At 35.7% G+C, this 22,293-nt stretch overlaps 1 protein-coding gene across 3 annotated transcripts in view; it reads right to left on the bottom strand.

Annotated features, from left to right (window-relative positions):
- Window positions 1-14,986, bottom strand: part of LOC141388405 (NADP-dependent malic enzyme-like) — a 43,775-nt gene extending 28,789 nt beyond the window's left edge. Inside the window, exons 1-2 of one of the 3 annotated variants that reach the window (XM_073958333.1) lie at window positions 14,338-14,547; window positions 14,009-14,156 (exon numbers count right to left, since the gene is read on the bottom strand). In XM_073958333.1, the coding sequence (XP_073814434.1) occupies window positions 14,009-14,043 (35 nt within the window). In that variant the 5' untranslated portion in view covers window positions 14,044-14,156; window positions 14,338-14,547. Of the gene's footprint in view, window positions 1-781; window positions 1,080-14,008; window positions 14,157-14,337 lie in introns of those variants that run through there. The other 2 variants (XM_073958326.1, XM_073958318.1) reach the window with 2 other exon arrangements.
- Window positions 14,987-22,293: the final 7,307 nt, after the last annotated feature.

Here is a 22,293-nt window from a genome sequence, read left to right as displayed (position 1 = left end):
AGAGAGCATTTGCATGGTGAATGCTCTCTTCGTGCTCATCTTGTTCATCTATGAGCCAAGATCATCCATATACGCACTGATGGGCAAATTGCGAGAGACTCATGTATTTTTTACACTTTTGTGTGTGAGGGAGAGCATTTCTGCCCATCAATGCATATACGTTAACGTGACTGCAAAGACAACATATCACTCATTTACTCAAAGAGTGGCATAACTCAAAAAATGGGTTTTGGAGTTAGCAATTTTTATTTATTCTGCGACTAAACGAGTTACAGCTTATTTTCTAGAAGTTTTGCATAAATCATCAAAAAAGTTTTTTGAGTTTATGAAGAATTAAAATACTTCAAATCATGCTTAATCTTGCACAGAAATTTAGCACTACATCTGGCTAGCGTTTTACAAAAAATGGTCCAAGTTGTTATTTATTTTTTTTATGTTGGGAAGTCAAATTTCAATCGGCAACTCGAAACTTGATTTTTTGAAATGTGTCACTCTTTGAGTAAATAAGCGATATGTTCTATTTATTCTCATCTGTCGTGGTTTAGCAAAGGAAAGCCTCGCTCAGAGAGACTAACGCACAAAATATTTTGAGCACCACCGAATCAGAGTAAATTTACGCTCACGAAAGTCACAATGCCTTACTCTGCTTTAAATCATCACTTTAACTCGGCTTAGATTATCGCACTGTCTAGTTTTAAAAATTAAATTGATTATGGCACGTACATACATACATACATATATGATGGTTGATGTAATTAGATTATCTCTACTTGTCTCTTACCGACTGATGTATCGAGAAATTTGTATCGTAAAGAAGAAGGGTTGGCGAACTATAGAAAGCATTTTTTTTTTGTAAAATTTACAACAAATCCAAACTTGTTTAATAAATTTTTAGATAGTCTTGACGTGGTGGACGGAAATTTTATGAATGACTTGTCAATGCGATGTCAATATTGCGAAAGAATTGAATTCAAACTGATTCTGAGTTAAAGACAATGAAAACAAATGCAGGAAAATATTTTTTTTAGAAATGTAATTATCAGCAGTTTGTTTACATCGTTGTTTTTTTGATTCTATTCATGTTTGCAAATAAAGACAAAAAGCAATATAGGAAAACTCAAGATGTTAGCAAATGTATGACGTCACACGTGAGAGAATAACAGAAAATCATTTAAATGATTACATTGGTGACAGCTAAAAGTGCATTCAAAACAGAAGCTATATGTATTAGGCTGGGGCGATTTGTATAGTAGGAAAAAAAATGTTGTCAATCAAATGACAGCAAAAAAAGAAAAAGAAAAGAACAGCTTGATGAAGATTTCCTTTTGGGTTCTTAGTACACTCACCAAGGGGTGTTACAAAATGGAAAATTCCTTTTGGAGGTGAACCAAAAGGAATTTTCCATTTTGTAGCACAGTGTCACAGTATCGATATTTTTCGAAAAATTGCAACTTTCCCAACGCCAAAATTGCCTGTAGGAGCATTCCAATACTTTTGTGATGTATCAGAGAGTTCCTAATTATTGTTTTCGCTATAATTTTTGTCTGTGTTTTAGATCGAAAATTTCAATGGTTTGGCTATTATATGCCAAAATTTCCAAAAAAAAAAAAACCTGGATAAAAAACTTCATGTAAAAATTTTCTAAAATTTCTAGTAGACTTTTTTGCTCAGAACAATTCCAAGAATCAGAAAGTCCAGACGCCCGTGATGGTGTTCAAATCGCCCCACCCTAATATGTATGTTTAGATGTTGTTTGGTTGCAAATAAATATAAACAAACAATCTAAAACTAAAGCTATTTATAGAAGAATTTGTTTACAATGGAGGGATTTTTTTAATAGGTGAAATTAAAAATTCAGTTCTCTATACATTTCCTTAGTATATTTAGTTTATTAGTTAATCTTTCGCCTTTTCACTACCATTCCATCATTCATATATCTTTAGTCATTATCTTGCTGTTGTATTTGTATTGCGATAGTAGATGTATGTATCTGTTTAGAATAGTTTTTATGAAAGTCCAGAGAAATATTTTTTATGTCCAGTGAAAATTACCCATTTTTACCCAATTAAGAGTTATTTTTAATAATGTATGCACATTATATTAAAGTCCCAATTTACATTGGGCGAGTTTACTTGCGGCAATTGTCATTTTGTAGGAGATAGAGGTGAGGCATATGGTAACCCTTTGCCTCTCAGCACCCTCTCTCACCTACAAACTGACAATTGCCGCAAGTAAACTCGCCTAATGTAAATTGGGACAAATTAAAAATGAAAGTATTGTGAAAACTTTGGCTTGATTGAAAATTTATATAATAGACAATGTAATGAGGAACGACTAATTTTTTAAAATTGTCAATAAAACGCCGCCAATCTACTTGGTACTGATTGAAAGCTCTGCTAGTATTCTTAGCTGGTTACATGTCGATAATATACAAAATAGAAGCAGAGGTATTTGTCATTAGATGTGTACAAAAATATTAAAATTGAGATAGTTTAGCTATGCATGCAATAACTCTGATACACCAACACATCCGTCAATCATTTGAAGGTCAGATGGTCTACTTTCATTCTCAGGTTTATCCTTGAAACATGTCCAACAGAAGCGAAGATATCTTCTATGAAAAAAAGAACATTTTACATATTGGAAAGTGGGATAGCTGATCGTCTTTTTCTATAAATACTACACCTTTTTCAGGTGTAATTCGAATCATTTTAGTTGTAATTCGAGAATTCCATTTGTAATTCGTAACATTTTATTTGTAATTCGAGAATTCCATTTGTAATTCGAAACATTTCAATTGTAATTCGAATTATTCCATTTGTAATTCGAATTATTCTATTTGTTATTCTAATTATTCCATTTGTAATTTGAATTATTCCATTTGAAATTCGAATTATTCCATTTGTAATTCGAATTATTCCATTTGAAATTCGAATTATTCTATTTGTTATTCGAATGATTCTATTTGTAATTCGTATTATTTTATTTGTAATTCAAATTGTTTTAGTTGTAATTCGAATTATTCCATTTGAAATTCGAATTATTCCATTTGTAATTGTAATTTCAATTGGAATAATTCGAATTACAAGTGGAATAATTCGAATTACAAATAAAACAATTCGAATTACAAATAAAATAATTCAAATTACAAATAGAATAATTCGAATTACAAATAGAATAATTCGAATTTCAAATGGAATAATTCGAATTACAAATGGAATAATTCGAATTTCATGTGGAATAATTCGAATTACAAATGGAATAATTCGAATTACAAATAAAATAATTCGAATTACAAATGGAATAATTCGAATTACAAATGGAATAATTCGAATTACAAATGGAATAATTCGAATTTCAAATGGAATAATTCAAATTACAAATAGAATAATCGAATTACAAATGAAATGTTACGAATTACAACTGGAATGTTTCGAATTACATGTGAAAAAGGTGTAGAGGTATTTGACCACTTTTGGTAAGGCAACTGAGACCAATTTAAAGCTCAGGAGGTCTTCTTTAATATTGGTCAACAAAATGCCCCAAACCAAAGCTGGGATACGGGGGCGGCATCCTGGCTTAGGCAACACTACGTATTGCCAGACGCCATTTGACATTTCCATTGGAAAGTTTGAAATTTTTTAGTTTAAACGTACTCAGGAATCTTTGACATACGACCATATCGCTCATTTACTCAAAGAGTGACACATTTCAAAAAATCTTGTTTCGAGAAAAAACGCGTTTTAAGTTGGCGATTGAAATTTGACCTTCCAACTTACAAAGGTTATTACACAAAAAATATAATAACTACTTGGACCCTATTTTGCAAACAGCTAGCCAGATATCAGTGCTAAATTTCTGTGCAAGACCAAGCAAGATTTGAAGTGTTTTAGTGCTTCAAAATCTCAAACAACTTGTTTGTTAAATTATGCCAAACCAGTAGTAAATGAGCTGTAACTCGATGAGTTTTAGAAATATCAGCATGAAAATTTGACACAAGATAAAGTAGAAGTCTTAGAAAAAATAGAAATTGCTAACTCAGAAAATTCATTTTTTGATTTATGCCACTCTTTGAGTAAATGAGCGATATGTTGTGTTGTTTACTTTAAATTGAAAAAAAACACTTCGCAAAAAAATGGAATTTACTTGTGAACATTTTCGTCCGATCATTTTTCACAATTTCGACAAGAGCGCATCGATTAAAATAAATCTTGGTATGTCGATAAAGGACCATCCTTTAGCATTATTGAAAACAGGTTTAATGAATTCAATCGTGGCGGACACTCACTAAAAACGAAAGTTGTAAGGCTCGTCCAAAAACGGGCGTTGTGCCGTGTTATCTACCGTGAGGTAGAGACACCCTTGGACATTTCTTCCACCAACTAACATTTGATATTGCACCTAGCCGCAAAATGGGTTTTTCTCGTTAGATCCAGCACAATTTGACAATCGTTACAAAATGATCTTGGCGATGTGTGCAAAGAAATTGTGAATAAATACGATCGTGTTACTTTAAACGACGTTTATAAGATCGTCACAGACGACGAATCGATGATCTATGTATATGACCCCGAGACAAAATGGCAATCGAGCCAAATTCGAAGTCCAGCCAAATCCAGCGAAAGTTGTTCATAGAAGAAACACTTCGAAGCGATTGGTCTCCAGTTTCTTCGGCAAAACTGACCGTGTGGCGACTATACGGCTTGAGAAATGTAGGGCGGTTAATTTTGAGTGTTACACTAGAATTTGTTTGCCTGAAGTCTCCTGAGAAATTTGAAAAACGAACAAGAAAACACGAATCAATGTCTACCATGACAATGTGAGCTCTCATACACCGATTCAAATTAGCGCCTTTTTTAAACGGAAAAAACAAAACTAATATACCCTCCAAATTGTTAGGCTTCTTTGCATTTAGAATACCCCCAGCAGAAGCGGAGACATTCACATAAGAATAATAAGTTGATATGTTTGCCCGAGCCCTGAATATTGTCTGATCACAACCAAAATCAATAGGCTTCTGGGACCACCCCATCCGCACCTTCGTGGCGATCCCATTAAAATTGCGAGCTGTAGCGTGATTACAAGGTTTAGATGGACAGCCAGATAGACGGACGGATACATACAACCAGATAGACTCAGTTTGTGGAGGCATTCATTTTGCTATATACATATATAGGTCGGATTATTTCGATGTGTTACAATCTTTTGGGTGGCGTAGGTGATGAAAGATAAAAAGGAACATGGCAAAGCCCAGGATTTATCTTGGCCCCTCTTTCATCTCAAGTGGACACTGACCTCCCCGTGCTGTCACCTGGGGAGCTGCAATTAACACCGGTTAAAAGTAGTGAGCTAACATGTGCCACATGTTCACCCATAAGAACGTTAAAACTTGGGTTTGGGCGTCGGGTTAGTAACCTTCCCCTAGAAAAAGCAGGCTACTATGAAAAAACGAATGAAAAGAAAAATAAACCCTCAAAGGTTGACGAACCCCGAAAACGTTTTAAGGGCCATGATCTGCGAATCTGCACCTGGAATGTTCGCACTCTTTATAGAGAAGGTGCAGTCTTCGCATTGGCAGATGTACTTGAAAATTACAAGGCCGACGTTACTGCCATACAGGAAATACGATGGATTGGGAAAGGCGTCACAACAACACCTAAAGGTGACGCACAATATTATAGCTGCCATGACACAAATCATGAGTTTGGTTGGGAATTTGTAGTTGGTCGGAGGTTAAAACATCTGGTCTCCAGCTTCCAAGTGATTGAAAGACTGTCTACACTGAAAGATTGTCGATTAAAAGCAAACTTTAGATTTTTAATAAAAATATGGTAGCTATGATTCCCAGTGGTCACTGGTTACCACAAATTGTTGTGCTTTCATAACAGAAAGAAAACTAATTATTTCAGAATACTTCGTATAAAGTGTTCGGCCCGTTCGAACTTGAAGGTTTTTTACTTTTTTTAATTCCTATTCTATGGAATAGGATTCATATTGGCTCAATGATATGAGGCCTACTTTTCATCGCCGAGTCGAACGGCATGCCTTACGACACCACTTATAGAGAAGTTTCTTATGGCTCAAATACTACACTTCAGTGCACTAAGAGGATTTGCCATTGCTGAAAATTTTGATGTCCTGGCCAGGGATTGAACCACAGACATTTTAAGTACAAGGGGAATGTGTTTACCACTGCAGCACAGTGGCGCCCAAGAAACATCATTACACCTTTAAGCATTTTTTCGAATGTAAACGAATTGACTGATCAATGTATTGATGTGTTACAAACCTGTGGACAAATCGGATCTCATCACACGCCATGTGGTGCTATACATAAATTGCACTAACCCCGATAAAGCCATTCAAAAGTCAGGTTTCTTTGGTAACAAAAATTATGTCAGAATCATTGTTTCCTATCCCCGGCATATTAAACAATTCAAGCGTTAAAATAAAAGAAAAAACTTTTCAAGTTACGCTTTAATGGTCATTTAGATAATAATTGATTTCATAAAAAAACAAAGAAAATGTTTGTAGTACAACAAAAACATTGGATTAGTTCAAACTCTGCCTGATTCACGACGTCTGAAGGTTTTTGTATTTTTTTTTGTTTTTTTTTTTTTTCATTTTTTAATGCATGCGGTGTTCATTCATTCATTCACAAACCATTTAATCCAATCTTTTATGAACATGCTTTATGTTGTTTAGTTTGAAATCGTTGTGTGTACATACATACATACATATGTACATTTTGTATACATATTTACTTTTTAATTAGACAAATTAAACCTTTTTATTTTGCTATTTATCCATGGTCAGAAATGCTGTAATTAAAAATTACTTACGCAATGAAACAAAACAAACATTAATTCTTGAAATAATTTAAGCGATCTATTAAAATCATTTTTTTTTTATAAAAAACACTTATTTACAAGCCTAGCATTTGAAATTATGAACTTTTTGTAAACCACAAAAATGTCAATAAAATATCTCTATACAATGTTATGCGGGTTAAAAGAACTTCCTGATGCCAAATTAATTAGAATCTATAGTTTCACAAACATACACACATACATCTATGTATTCATATTTTTCATATATCATACAATATTTATTATCATCAAAAATTGTTATTTAGTGTTGAATAGAAATAAATTTGAAAGTAAAATTTCATTAAATGAAGTCATTGTTATTTTTTTGCTTATTTGTTTCTCGCGATTGCAGTATTTGTTACAATTAACAAACTCACAGTCCTTCAAATGACTTTCAAGATTAGACTTTAGAAAAAAATCAATAAAAATGCGAAAAAATATTCCACAATATAAAAATGTGAACGCATTACGAGTATCGTCGGGCTTTATTCATTTAGGGTGGAGACGTGCACGCATTTCTGATCATACGGTTTAATAACAAACTAACATACTTATTTATGTATGTATGTATATGGGTTGCAACGACATAGCAGATTATAAATCTTAGAAGCAGTCATACTGTCTCGTGTATTTCGTGTCTACAGGTGTATAATTAAAAACAATTTAAGGTGAATCAAATAGAACGAATGGACAAAAAAAAAAACACCACACACTTGTTTTCAAACGAAGCGAAGTACACCTGTAATTAGATTTGTGTCATTGAAGAGTACTCGAAAATAGTGTAGATAAATAGTAACTTCTCATTTATGTTCGGTCCCAGTTTTTCAGTGTTAGAATTTTTTCCATAAAATTCTTAAGTGATTCTTATCATACAAAACAGAAAAAATCATTGTTTGACCTTTATACTGACATGATTATAACACTAAAAGTTACTCCCTTTTAAACAAGTAAAAACATATCAGTCGGCTTAGCCGACAGAGTTATAGCCTTAGCCTGTGTCAATTGCTACTTTCATCTATGTACAATATAGAATCGAATATCGGCTACGCAACCCAATAATTATGTATTTAAACTTGCCGACGAAAAATATATTTGGATTGAAACTCAAAAGTGTTGAGGTTTTCGATAGATAGCGCGCCCTCCCGTCATTTCAGTTGGTCACCGTAAAAATTTCTAGGAAGAATGGACATTTCCACAAAAAACATAATATTTCTCTAACCAAGACCACAAAGAGCAGCATCGGACTTTAAACTGCACTTAAACAAAAATTTAGAATTTTTTGTGGGAGGTACCCTAAGGAGAAGACCGATATGGACCATTTTCGAAGTTAAACCACATTTGGACAAAATATTAGGGGATCCAAAGCTTGGACCAAATCGGCATGTCTGTTCAAGATATATAGCGCGTACCATTATAGTGACATTTTCTTAAGGAGTGGACCGATATGTCTCACCTTCGAACTTAAACTGAGTTTGGACAAAATATTACGAAGCCCAAACCTTGGACCAATCGGCTGATCCAATCGAAAGTTACCGTGCATTCCTCAGATACTATGGACTTGCCCCTGAAAAAACTTGTACCGTCGTAATGGGGCCAGCGAATACAAACTGCTACAATAAAAATCAAAGGGATTCGAGAGCAGCCTTAAACTGCACTTTCGGAAATTTTGTGTGGGAGGTACACGAAGGAGTCGACATATATAATCCATATTCGAACCTAATCTATGTCTCTTAGATGTGCACATATTACTATGTTCACAGACCAACTCGGTTACTGCCTTCGAGATTTATCGTGCACACTATTTTAGCGAAAAGTTTGGAACTAAGTATGGACAAAATATTACGAAGGCCAAAGTTTGGACCGAATCGGTTGATCCGTTCGAGAGTTATCGTGCGCTTTGGACACTACACATGGTACCGAAGGATTTTTTACAGCTTTCCGGTCATTTTCTGAGGAAGTATGGACTTGCCTCTGAAAAAGTTATAGCGTCGTTATGAGGTCAGTGAATACAAACTGCTGCAAAAAAATCAAAGGGATTTAAGAGCAGCTCTTAAACTGCACTTTTCCGAAATTTTGTGTGGGAGGTACCCGAAGGAGTGGACCGATATTGCCCATATTCAAACCTGATATATGTCTTGTAGCAATATTACAATGTTTGGTCCATACTGCACCAAATCGGTTACTGCCTTCGAGAGTTATTGTTCACACCATTTTACAGAACAATTTTGAACTTCTGTGGGGGAGGTGCCCGAGGGAGTGGACCGATATGACCCATCTTCGAACTTAAACTAAGTTTTGGCAAATATATTACAAAGTGCAAAGTTTGGTTGGAATCGGTCTATCCGCCAGCCAGACAGACAGACGGACGGACATGGCTAAATCGACTCCAAAATGTCTGAAACGAATTTCGTCCCCATACTTGGGGTCTAAAACCGTTATTTCGATTATAGACATTTTTGGTCCTATCAAAGTGTATATACCTTCGTTAGCATAAATGCTGTGGGTATAGATATCGTTGAGGAGGACATGAAATATTTAAAATTATAAACAACAAAATTTCCCACGAACATCACCGAGGGAACAAGGAAACAGGAAGTTTGTTACAACAAAAAAAAAAAAAAAAAAAAAAAAAAAACGAAATTGTCGATTAGCATTCACGATCTGCTTCAAAATCGAAAAAGTGATTTTATCCGATAAGCTCCGTTCCAGTACTTTTTTAATGGAAAAATGTGCAAAAGAGAGAACCGTCAAAAATGAGTTCAACGCACACATTTTTCCAAAATGTACGGGAACGGAAAAATTGGAGAAACGTCATAAAAGTGGAACAAATGTCAAAGTCGGCGTGTCAGCCAATCGGAAGCCGGCAAACATGTTGCACATTTTTGCTCGCTCAAATTTGCCGTGTAAAATGTTTCTAAAGAGAGAGCCATTCAGCGCCATTTTTGTTCAAAGAGAAGTGAACATTTCGCAACTTTTTTGGTGTACGGGAAAGCATTTCGGGGAAAAATGTTCAAAATGTGTAAAAACGTTTTAGTTCTGGAACGAAGCTAAAGGCCTGCTTACCTTGCTTACCTTGCTTACTTCTGATAAAAGAATAAAAAAAGGGCAACCCAGTTCGAAATTTGCTCGGCCTTCTTTATTCTTTGATTTTTATTATGTCAAAAATGAAGCAGGAAAGCAAGGCAATCAGGCAGAGCAGCTTATGTACGCAGGCCTTAATGGCTTTTGATTCCTAGAAGTTATTCTGTTAAAGAACATTATTTCTCATTAAGTGGTGGACCCCACTTGATAATTTCAGAAAATCGAAAAAAATGGTTTATTTCGGAACAATATTACCTAATATATGAGCGTAGGAAGGGAAAAATTTAGGTTCTTTTCGGAGCCACTGGGCCATTTACTCAGGAAGTATGGACTTATTGTACCGTTGCACAGTGTATCCATTTGTATGGAGAAATTGACCAAAAATATTTTACGTGTAAATATTAAGCTAATGCGCTGGGTACAGCTTTGTGCTGCTGCGAAGATTGTTACACGAAACCATGAGCGCAGCATTTTTCTCTCATCCCCCTCTGGAGGGGGTCTACGGCATATATTGTTTTATGCTGTTAATACAGAATGTCATGAACCGATTATCTTATGATGCAAAAATAGGCATGGGGAAATAAAACAATCTCGACACAACATAAAAACCAACCAATTTAGCTGGTTAAATAGACCAACATTTTTGTCTGAAAAGTTTTAATAATTTGGAATATAGATCTTATAGCGTTCTTCCTGGAAGACACGTAACACCCACGTAAGTCGTATTTGGAAGAAAATTTCTCGACATTTCCATTGATGCCAATTATGTTAACTTACGTGGTCAGATAACAGAGTTATACTCTAATATAGCCATAGAAACTATATTCTAAAGCAGTTTTAGTCTGCGACCCACCGTTTAACGTCTGGCAGTATATGACAGCTAATATTAATACTGGATAATTTTAAACCCATGGCTTACATTGGAATATTATTCCCTAGGTGGGCACTTGTGGGCATGGTTGCCACTGAGTAAAAAAATTATCTACCAAATTTTTCCGAAAAGTTACCAACAAATGTTTAATATACTTTTTATATTATGAGGGGTATAATTAAATTTATAAAGTAATTTTTTTTCCAGAAAGTTTGACATACGACCACTTTGCAAAAAAATGTCAACATTTTCGTCCAATAATTTTCACCATTTTCGACGTGGATAATCACGGATAATCACCGCGTTACAGAACATCAAGAAAAAAAGCGTGTCAACGATATTCATCGCCAGAAGATGCTTTTGAAGCGTTTAAAAATATATTTTTGACTGCAGCCCACGTAGAACGCGTATCCCGTTTTTCTATATTTTTAAGGTTTTAGCCCAGTTGGGAATATAAAATATGTTTTTTATATATTTTTGATATAGCTCTATAGAACGATATCATCCGATTTTCGGTATTTTGAATTATTTTACCACATTATCTAACCGACGTGGCTTAGATTTGGTAATTAATTTTCGCTTTAACTAAAAATTATTTTTACTGAGAAATTTGGTAGGAGGCCATACAACGATACTGCCTTATTTTTGAAACCTTGAAGGACACATTGAAACATTGAAGCCACATTGTCCAACTGAAGTAGCACTAAATTTCGTATTTACTCTTCACTATGGGTATAAACATTCCTTTAGAGAATTGTCGTGTAGTTCATTATTCTGATATTGCAGCATTTAATGAGTATCGGTCTATTTTCGGTATTTTGAAGGATTCTACCACATTATCGAACCTACATGGCTTATTAAGGTTTTAGCCGGATGGTAGAAAATATTTTGCAAGAAAAAACAGACACTATATCAATGTGAACAAAGGCTCTAACTATGACATCTGCCTATCACGCAGTTGACAATTTGGCGCACGTTCACACAGTTGTTTTAATGTTTTTTTCTGTATTTTTAGTAATGCGGAAAATGATAAAAGAAAAGCAAAAATAGGATAGTTGTTCAAACCTTAAAAAGTTACCAAACCAAAAACGAAGTTACCAAATTATCAACCCAAAAAAAGTTACCAATTTTGGTAACATTCTACCAACCGTGGCAACTGTGCTTGTGGGCATCATGACTAAAACCTTAGGTCAAATTTATGTATATGGCTGAATTGGCATTGCAAAATACAGTAGACAAATATTCAGATAACTAAAATTACACAAGGCGTTAAAGAGCTATAAAAAAATAAGCTATTACATCCTCCTTCAAAATCCGGTATTATACGTATTAGTTCGCAATATTTTGAATATATTTACTTTCACGTAAATTGTGTGTTGTACTACTCACAATAAAAAATATTAGTTAATTGTTCCGACTTTTGGAACTATTTTAAACAAGAGCGCGTTCGATTGAAACAAAAGCCAACATATTTTACAATGTCATAGCTGTCAGAGTTGCCAGATGTTGTACCAACAATTTGAAATTCAGATTTTTTTTATTTTTGCCAATGGGTGGAACCAACGTGCGTAGTAAAGGTGGCCTCTAGGACATCCTACTAAAAACATTTCAAATCGATCCGATAGGAGCTCCAAAACTTCACTTTTTCCGAATTTTGTGTGGCAGATACTATATACTATATCTGGGATGAATAATAACACGTGCAAAGTTTGGATCAAATCTATTGCTCCCTTCGAGAGTTATCGTTCCGTTTGTAACACCTCAAAATATTCATTTTAGATCCCACAACGTATAAATACATACCTATGTACATATATATTTTTGCTCGGCGTGCAATTCTACATCGATATAAAATCCGTCCGTTTGCCTGAATGTGGAAATCGATATAGCGTCCGAACGGATTGAAGTAGGTAGATACAATTTTGGTCAAATATATTGCTATATAGGCCCACGATTTGGTGATGCGTTTTCACTTTAAGCAATTTTGAAGGACCCATTTGACCATCGAATATGTTGTAATTTGGATTTTTGTGCGAAATTTGTTTCAGACAATATGGAGTTGATTTAGCAATGTCCGTCCGTCCATCTGGCTGGCTGGGGAGCACCACAACTCTCGATCGCATCAACCGATTTGGTCCAAAATGTGGTTCTTGTAATATTTTCTCCAAACTTAGATCAAATTCGAAGTTGTACCATATAGGTCCACTCCTTCCGATACCTCCCCCACAAAAGTTCAATATTTGTCGTTTAAATGGTGCGCATGATAATTTTCGAAGGAAGAAACCAATTTGCATTAAACTTTGTACAACGTAATATTTCTTCCAGACATAGATCTTATTCGAATATGAACTATATTGGTGAACTCCTTTTAGGGACACTTCTCGGATCGTCATGTAATTTTTTGCATCAGGTTGTGCTCGCGGCCTCATTTTACGGCGTTACAATAACCTGCGGAAAAAAACTGAGATGACTGATGAGCACGACAACTCGTGAACTGAGTGTACAATTAGCCAACAATTTTGTGCATTTTGAAATTTCTTCTAATCAAATTTCAAGTTCCAAGACAACATTGGACAACATCTACGGGTACCTCCTTCACAAAATTTCAAGATTTTGGAGTATCCTTTGTACATTTTTAACGAAGGTTCTACTTGTTTACAGCTATGTTATGTGTTTGGTGAGCAAGTTTATGCTTCCTGACAAAAGCTCTAAAGACTATGGTGGTTGGAGCCCGCGATAACTATTGAAAGGAATAACTCCCAAAAAAGGTCCACTTTCATAATAGACTATGTCATTCCATTCCTTCAGGTACACATTTCGCAAAAGTTCAACACTTTTGCGCTTTAATCCAAGTCAGCATTTAGTCGAAACGACGTCGTACCGACATTTTGTCGGTAAGTTCATACGTGGAAAAGAGACCACAAAATTCTAAAAACGCCCTTAATACATAATTTTAAAAAATCGGTTGTGTTGCAGGTATTCGATTGGGTGTCACCACGGTGCACTTAGAAGGGCAGCGGTACAATATCAGACAAGAACATCAAAATTTTCGGCTGTGGTAAATCCCCTCAGTGCTGCTGTAATGTTGCCTTACATTGCCTGAGTCATGAAAAACTTATCAACAGAGTGGTAGGCAAAAAAAGTAGGCAAAATATAATTTAACCAATATGAATCGACGTGCACTCACTGATATGAGAGAAGTCTCCATTGTTGTGGGAACATAGATGAAAGTCTCCTTTACACAGGTTTCTATTATTTTTGTTATTACTATTTTTGAGTTTTGAACGATTATTTAGTAATATTTTATATTGATTTAATACGAGGCCACGTTTGCACTGTAAGTAAAATTATGTATATTTACAATTGAATAAGTTATATATTTTGTTTGAATTTATATTTATGAAGAGTAGCTTGATTGTCACGTGTACAAACGTTTACACAAAGTCTTTTAAAATGGCAAATATGGTGACCTTGATAATTTAAGGTTGTCGTTTCACATCCGTTACAAAGACCTACCTGTTGTCATCGTAGTGTCGTACGGCATTCTGGTTTGAACACAAAGAACTTGAGTTACCCATTTTATTTTAAAGTCAAATAAAAGTTTTGAAAAAATTCTAACAAAACAAATCAATACTTAAATGTTATTAAGCAATTAACTATTTTTACGAGAAAGGACATAGACACTTAATGATTTATTTAACGACCACACGCGAACACGGCAGAATGTTGACAGGACAATACTGCGGTTTTATTACTCAGTTACTCATAACAGGTCTGTACGAAGTTCGTTTTACACACACACGAATTTAATTTTTCGAATGGAAATTGTCACCGGTTACAAAATTTCCTCAAATGTTATTTTTATTTTTTTTTGGTTGTTGAAACTTAATTTTTTGTTTCTTAATTTGTCCGTAAAGGTCTTTACACTTTTTGGTCAGTTTGTTAGGCTGTAATTGCGCGCAAGTGCGCTGAAAACTTGGAAACCAGTCAACGATTCGAAACCGATTGAGGCGAATGGAGAATGTCGTTGGCAGTCAGTTGTTGCACATGTTCGCATGGTCAAAAAGGCAATAAAAACACAAAACAGCCAAAAACAGAAAAAACAAAAAGAAGGCAAAACAACAGCATTTGGTATTGTGAATCGTTCAACAGCCGACTTGGTCATGGTATTCATGAATGGGGCATTCACTGGTGACCTACGAATCTAGATGTTTAGTTTTGGAGAAATGTAGGTTAGGGTGACCAAAAAAAGGTTAAATTTTGTTTGTTGAAAGGCATACCCTCCAATTTTCCCCATCTGATTCAAAAACACTAAATGCGTAATATTATGGCGATCGGTTATCTGAATGGTTTGATTTTTTTACCAGTTCATCGTTTTGACTCCAGAAGACATTTGATGTTTTGTGAGTAAACATAAATTACTAAAAACAAGTAAGAAAGTATCAGTCAGCTGTGCTGACGGAGATATACCCTCAGCAAAGAAAAAAAGAAAAGCACAATAATTATGCCGTATATAAAATATATTGATTTTGTACTACAAGGTTGTTTCAAAATACGTGGAATCTGTAGGGGTACCGTAAAGTTAGCCTATACTAAATCATTGACATATACCCAACATTTTTTTCTGATTCATAGAGAACTCGAAATATTAATATACGTTAAATTAAGTTTGGAAGAAATGTTTGCAAAAGTTTTAGAGTTATCTTGCACTATAGCCATTTTAGTATGTGCGGCAGGGGTTTTTGAAGATTTTTGGCTATTATTTCAGGAAGTATGGACTTACTCCGGAAAAAATTTTATCATTGTAAATGGGTCGCTAAGAAATCGTACAAAAAACATCAAAACGATCCGAGAGGAGCTCTTAAACTTTACTTTTTGCGATATTAGTGTGGGAGGTACCCGAAAGAGTGGACCGATCTAGTCCATATTATAACCTGCTGCATGGCTGGATGAAGTAGTACGATGTGCAAAGTTTGGACCAATCAGAAACTCCCTGTGAGAATTATCTTGCGGATTTGATATTTTGGTTGTCGTCAGGGTTTCTTAGAGCTTTTAGAACATTATCTCAGGAAATGTGGACATGCGCCCGAAAAAGTTGTATCCTCGTAAAGGGGGTCGAAAGAACGACATGCTAAAACAAATTTCAAAACGATGTGGCAGGTGCTCTTATACTTCACTTTTTTCCGAATTTTGTGTGGGAGGTACCCAAAGAAGTGGACCGATATGGTCTATATTCGAACACGATCTTTATCTGGTAGGAGTAATACGATGTTCAAAGTTTGGACCAAAACGATGGCTTTCTTAGGATACCCAAAATTTGGTTCGAATCAGTTGGTCCGTTCGAGAGTTTTCGTGCGCACTAGCCAGACAGACGTACGGAAATGGCTAAATCGACTCCAAATTGTCTGAAACAAATTTCGCCCAAATATACATGGGGTCTAAAACCGTTATTTCAATGAGGCAAATTTTTGGTCGTATCAAAGTGTATGTACAGTGGATCCACTTGTATGGAGAAAGTGGCCAAAAATATTTCCAGTGCAAATAGCAAGTTAATACGCTGGTTACAGCTTTGTGCTGCCGGAACCACTGTGCCTCGTTATCCTAAAGGCTGAGGGTATAATTACAAATAAGGGGGCTCGGGCCGCCCGGTACACAAAAATGTTGCAAAATGTTTACTTCTCTTTAAACTTTAAAAATGGCGCTGAATATCGTTCAATTTAGAAACTACATGTTTGCCGGCTTCTGATTGGCTGGTACCTCGGTACCATTGTACCCTCAGCCTTAAGGCTAATGAGGGTATATACACTTTGATACGGTCAAAAATATGCCTCATCGAAGTAATGATTTTAGACCCCACGTATGTTTGGACGAAATTCGTTTTAGACCATTTGGTGTTTTTCTGTCCATCTGCTGGTGCGCACGATAACTCTCTAAAGGATCAACCGATGCAAACCAAAATTTGCACTTCGTAGTATTTTGTCCAAACTTTATAAAAATACAAATTTTTTCTGCAATATGGTATGAACGATAACTCTCGAAGGTAGCAATCGACTTAGTCCAAACTTTGCGCATCGTATTATTCCCGCGGTACGAATATGGACTATACCGCTCCACACCTTAGTGTACCTCGCACACAAAATTCAGAAAAAGTGGTGTTTAAGACCTCCTCTCGGATTGTCTCCCTTAACGACGGTACAAGTTGTTCAGGGGCAAGTCCATACTTCCTAAGATAATGACCTAAAAGCTCCAAGAAACCCTGGCAGCACCAACTAAAATGGCAAATCCGCATGATAACTGTCGCAGAGAATTTTGGATTGGTTCAAAGTAAGTTTGAAGTTTGTACATTGCATTAATTCAGTCCAGTCATGTATCAGGTTGGAGTATGACTATATCGGTCCCTGCGTTCGGGTCCCTCCCACACAGAAGTTGGAAAAGTGTAGTTTGAGGACCGGTCTCGGATCTACATAAGGTCGATTTCACTGTCCGTATTACAAGGGCACAATTTTCTTCCGGAGTAAGTCCATACTTCCAGAAATAATGGCCCAAAAGCTCTATACTAAAATGGCTGGGGTGCGAGATAACTTTCAAACTTTTTAAAAAATTCCTTCAAAATTTAGTTTAACGGAATTTACTAAATCAAGTTCTCTGTGAATCTGAAGTTTGCTTACTAAATATTTTATGTCAATGCACATAGGTTTCAATCAGGAAATTTTTGGCCAAAACCCTATTTTTGAATTTTCGAAATTTTAATTTTTTTTTGCACAGAATAATATAAAACACATCAAGTCATCTGAAAATAATTAGTTTTTGTAAATAACGTTAGTATTCTTGATTGGCGCAGTACCAAAGTTGACACTTTTTTATGTAAAAATAAAACAGACTTTGTGCTGTAAAATATACAATTTTTGTTGTATTGCGTCGCTGCATAAATATACAGATGTGAGATCAAAGTTGTTATGAATCAGGAAGCTGTTAATGAGTATTTTCATAATATTTACAAAAAGAACGATGAAATTTGTAAAATTAGCGTAATAAAATCAATGTTTTTATATATATTAAAAATTATTTTTTACAAATATTTTTTAAATATACTTAAACTTTAAAAAAAAATGTCCAAATATGTCCACCTCCAAATCGAATTTGAAAGATAGCAGGGGGTCTGTACTAATAAATTCAGAAGTCAAATCGAGCTCAAATTTGCCACAGTTAAAATAAAGTGGATTTTTCTATTTTAGGATGGGAGAATTTTTTGTAAATACCTGTTGTGACTGTACGTAGTATCCAATTGAAATAGAACGGTAATACCCACATCTATCAACCAATTTTACTTAAAATTCATATTTAGGGGTTTCAGAGTGTAGAAAACAAGTATGTATAATGTTTTGAAAATAGGTCAAATTTTTATCATAGCCCTCACCGTCCGATTTTAGATATTTTGTGGATTTTAGCGACATTTTATGACCGATTCGGCTGAAATTTGGTATTTTGACCTCTTGGAAGATATGAATCCTTCGTACCAAAAATTATTAAAATAGGTCAATGTTTTGCTTTAGACCCCACAACAAATTTTGGCAGTTTTTGGTTATTTTGGTCGATAAAACGTAAGAATTGCTGTTTGTACACGTTTATTATAAATACAAATTAATTTAAATACAAAATAGACGTTGAAATACTTTTGGCCAGAAAATTTGGATTTGGATTTGGTATAGCCTCGCATTACGGTACCTTCAGTACTTTTTTAACAAATTTATATGTGGAACTCAGTTTTGACAGTTCGCTCTTTCGGGAAAGAAAGCCTTTATACTCTCAGACATAGACAACCTTACAGAATAGACCCACATACCATGTTTTCCCCAAATTTTTCGTATTTTGATGGTTTAATTTGTGGTGCCGTGTTTGAAACGGTGGTCAAAATACCTTGAATCCTAGCAATTTTTGGAAGGTTTGGCCTTTCATGCCAAACCGTGGAACTACATATATTTTTTATAGGAAAGTTTCCTGGCCTCATAACTTATAAAAACCAAATTAAAGCTAATTCGGTCACAAACTTTTCTTAAATTTTCAAAATATTTTAATATGGAGCTAACATTATATGCTGCTATGTCGAAAAACGGACCGAAATATCAAATAAAAGCTTATTCGTTCGGAACTAGGACCGCACATAACAGTGAAAGTACATGGCTTTGGGTCTTCTCCCAGCAATAATACTCATTAAAACCCCATTGCTAAGAATTTCGTTAACAAGAGCATGTCGAGTAAAATAAGTTGAGTTACAAAAATCAAGTTCAATAAAGCGTCATACTGGTTCGCTTCTTCTGGTACCATCGACACAAATAAATCTTCAACGGATCAACCGATTTCACGCAAAATTTGTTCTTCTTAATATTTCTTCCATACATACAGGTTTGAATATGGACAATATGGGTCCACTCCTTTAGGTATATTCCACACAAAAGTTCAAAATTTGTCGCATAAATGCAGTTTAATGACATGACTCGAATAGTTTTGAATTGTTTTGCATAACGTTGTGCTTGTGGCTCTTATTACGACGGTACAATGGCCCTGGGTGCACAAACAAAAATGTCTGAGCATGATTACTTACGAATTGAGTATCTGATTTGGTCGAAACATTTCTTCCAAACCTACATTAAGTTCCAAGAAGGCCCACACCTTTAGGTATCTCCCTCACAAAAGTTCAAAATGTTCTCTTAAGTGGTGATTCTGATTACAAGGATTACAAGGAAATATATATGGCTAGTGCATGCCTCTTGGCATAATGATCCAACAGCTCAAAAAAATCTGGAGGTGTCAAACTGACATGGCTGATTTACACTACAAGCTCCCACTTCTAAAAAAGGTTATACAGTTCAGGGATTACAGTTATGTAGCCGTCCATATTTCTGTTGGCAGAGCCGACTGATACTTATTAAATACTAACACGTGTCCGCTACTTCGTTAACGACATGTTTACATTAATAAACATAGAGGATATTCAATGATTTGAGAACAAAAACTACTCTTACCCTACATTTAAAGCTGCTGCTGACGAACTACTTTTGTCTGAAGTAGATATTGCCATACTTCAGGAGCCATATACATATCTGTAAGAAAATGCCTACTTTGACGTACTCGCTTCGTCCGAGGGGGACAAGGTGCGGACCTGTGTACTAGGAAGGCAGAGTATAAATCTAATCTCTCTATCTAATTACAGTAATGGAGGCATGTGCACGATTAGACTAGAGCATGGTACGGAGAAGGTCACACTTCTGTACTCCTCTTACTTGCCTTTCAAGGACTAGTACCCACTAGAACTTGGTGTCCGCAAGGTACTGGGCGAGAAGATTGGCGTTTGTAACGGTGTTTTGCGATGCAACGTAAATGCCAACCATTTTCAATGGGGTAGTAGGGATACCGATAGCAAAGGTGGGTCAATATTCGATTTTATTTATTTATATTCATATAATTTACGAATATGTGACAAGAGTAGTGATCATACTTTTATAATTAGGGGCAGTTAAGAGGCCATTATTCAAGAACTAAAAGGCATCTGACAGGTGTTCCTTCTCGGACCATAGAAGACATTTTTCAAAATATCTTTTGACGGAGCTCACCAAAATTCTTGAAGGAACCCGAGAAGGACAAATTGGGATAGGTACGCCGAACTAAAAAAACTCTCAGCTTATGTCCATTGGAAATATAGAAAGAGCTGAAGAGCTTAACAGAAGTGTGGACAATCTGACTGACGTTCTTCTTCTTACTGTCATATGGATGACTCTTCACTAATTTACCCTGGTAAGAAATCCCAGACGTTGTGGTGGAACAACGATCTTGGCGAACTGAGGAAAATCACCAGAAGAATATATAGTTGGCCTCATGCGACTAAACTCGACATTGACTGGGACTCATACAAGGCGAGTTTCAATTTATATATGTGCGAGATCAAACGCTCCAAGAAAAGGTCTTGGATCAATTTCTGCGAGTCGATAGAAGGAGTCAACGACGCTGATAGATTTCGAAGAATACTCTCCAAGGACCACAAATCCATTGGCAGCATCAAGAAACCAGATGGCATGTGAACAGATTACTCTAAGCTTCCTAGTTGGGACCAATTTTCCAGGCTGCATGGACGTTGGCAACTTTCAGACGGAGTTTTGCGACTTCTAAATCTAAGAAGATGTGGATCTGGATCTCGTTAGAAAGGCGGTTAGAAGAAACAACATAAAATGGGCAGTCAATGCATTCAAACCCTGTAAATCATCTGGTCTTGATGGTATAACACCGGCGATTCTCCAATTTGCATCACCGCGAGTATAACCCTGGACTAGATGTAAAGGGTTTGTCTGTCTTTTTCGTGCCCAATAGTACTTATAAGCTTGAACATATACTAAAAGAAGCAGACTCTAAAGTTGGAGATGATAATGTCATTATCTAAAGTAAAGATGACTTGAACCGAAGTATGGACGGTATGGCTAAGATGGAAGAAGGTGCCGCAGCTGGCGTCTAGTGTGAAAGGCTGGGTCTTGAATACTCCTACAAGTTGGACAAAGACCGTAGTGTATTTCAAGGAAGGCTGCAGAATTCATAAAAAGTCTGTATGTTGATATGTTTGAACCTGTTACTATCTTTGTGGATAGTCAAGCAGCTTTTAAAGCCATGAAATCCGTTAGCATCGAATCTGAAGCCGACCTTGAGTGCAGAAGAGCTTTCGAAAACCAAGCAAATGGTTTCCGACTTGCTGAGTACTAGGACACTGTGACATTATGGGAAACGAAAAGGCAGATGAACTGGATAGGCATGGATCACAATCAACAACCACCCATATGGCACTTTTTCGTAAAGTTGAAACGTTCTTTGACGAAAGAGCCGAAGAATCGTAATGAACCTAGGTGCAACGTGTCAAGACCCAATTGGCCCACTTTATCTACAAACAAAACAAAATCACTTTTAAATTTGAGCACACTTGAAATTAGGGTAATGACTTTCATTGTCGTTAATATCGGATACTGTAATATTAGACCTTATACCAGTAAATGGAACGATGACGGTGATGATTACTACAGGCTCTGAGAATATGAAGATTAAACGGATACAATATAATATCCCTTATAATGCTACCCAATGCTAGCTCTTAGGTGTCTATATTCCACCTAGTCTATCCTTCTATTAAACTATGGAATCCGTTACCATCAATAAATTGAAATGGCTGGGAGGAATACGTAAACGACTTCCCCAACGGATTTCCTACCATCACTACGGTAAAATTCCTCATATCTGTCAACTTTCTGTCTCTATTCTTCTTTCCTCCACCTCCTTCTTACAGGTATCCTACTCCAACCCCTATTTCATTTCCTATAATTTGGAGGACCACGATGGACAGGAAGGTCTCCGAGTGGCGTCAATCACTCAAATGGTAAAATTTTGAGTAATTCAAAATAATATTTTCAGAAAATGCCATCGATTAATCTTCAGTTG

The sequence above is a fragment of the Musca autumnalis genome, unplaced genomic scaffold, assembly GCF_047663935.1.
Source record: "Musca autumnalis isolate F117 unplaced genomic scaffold, ASM4766393v1 scaffold_1, whole genome shotgun sequence".
Classification (NCBI taxonomy): Eukaryota; Metazoa; Arthropoda; class Insecta; order Diptera; family Muscidae; genus Musca; species Musca autumnalis.
This window is presented reverse-complemented; position numbering and strand designations above follow the sequence as displayed.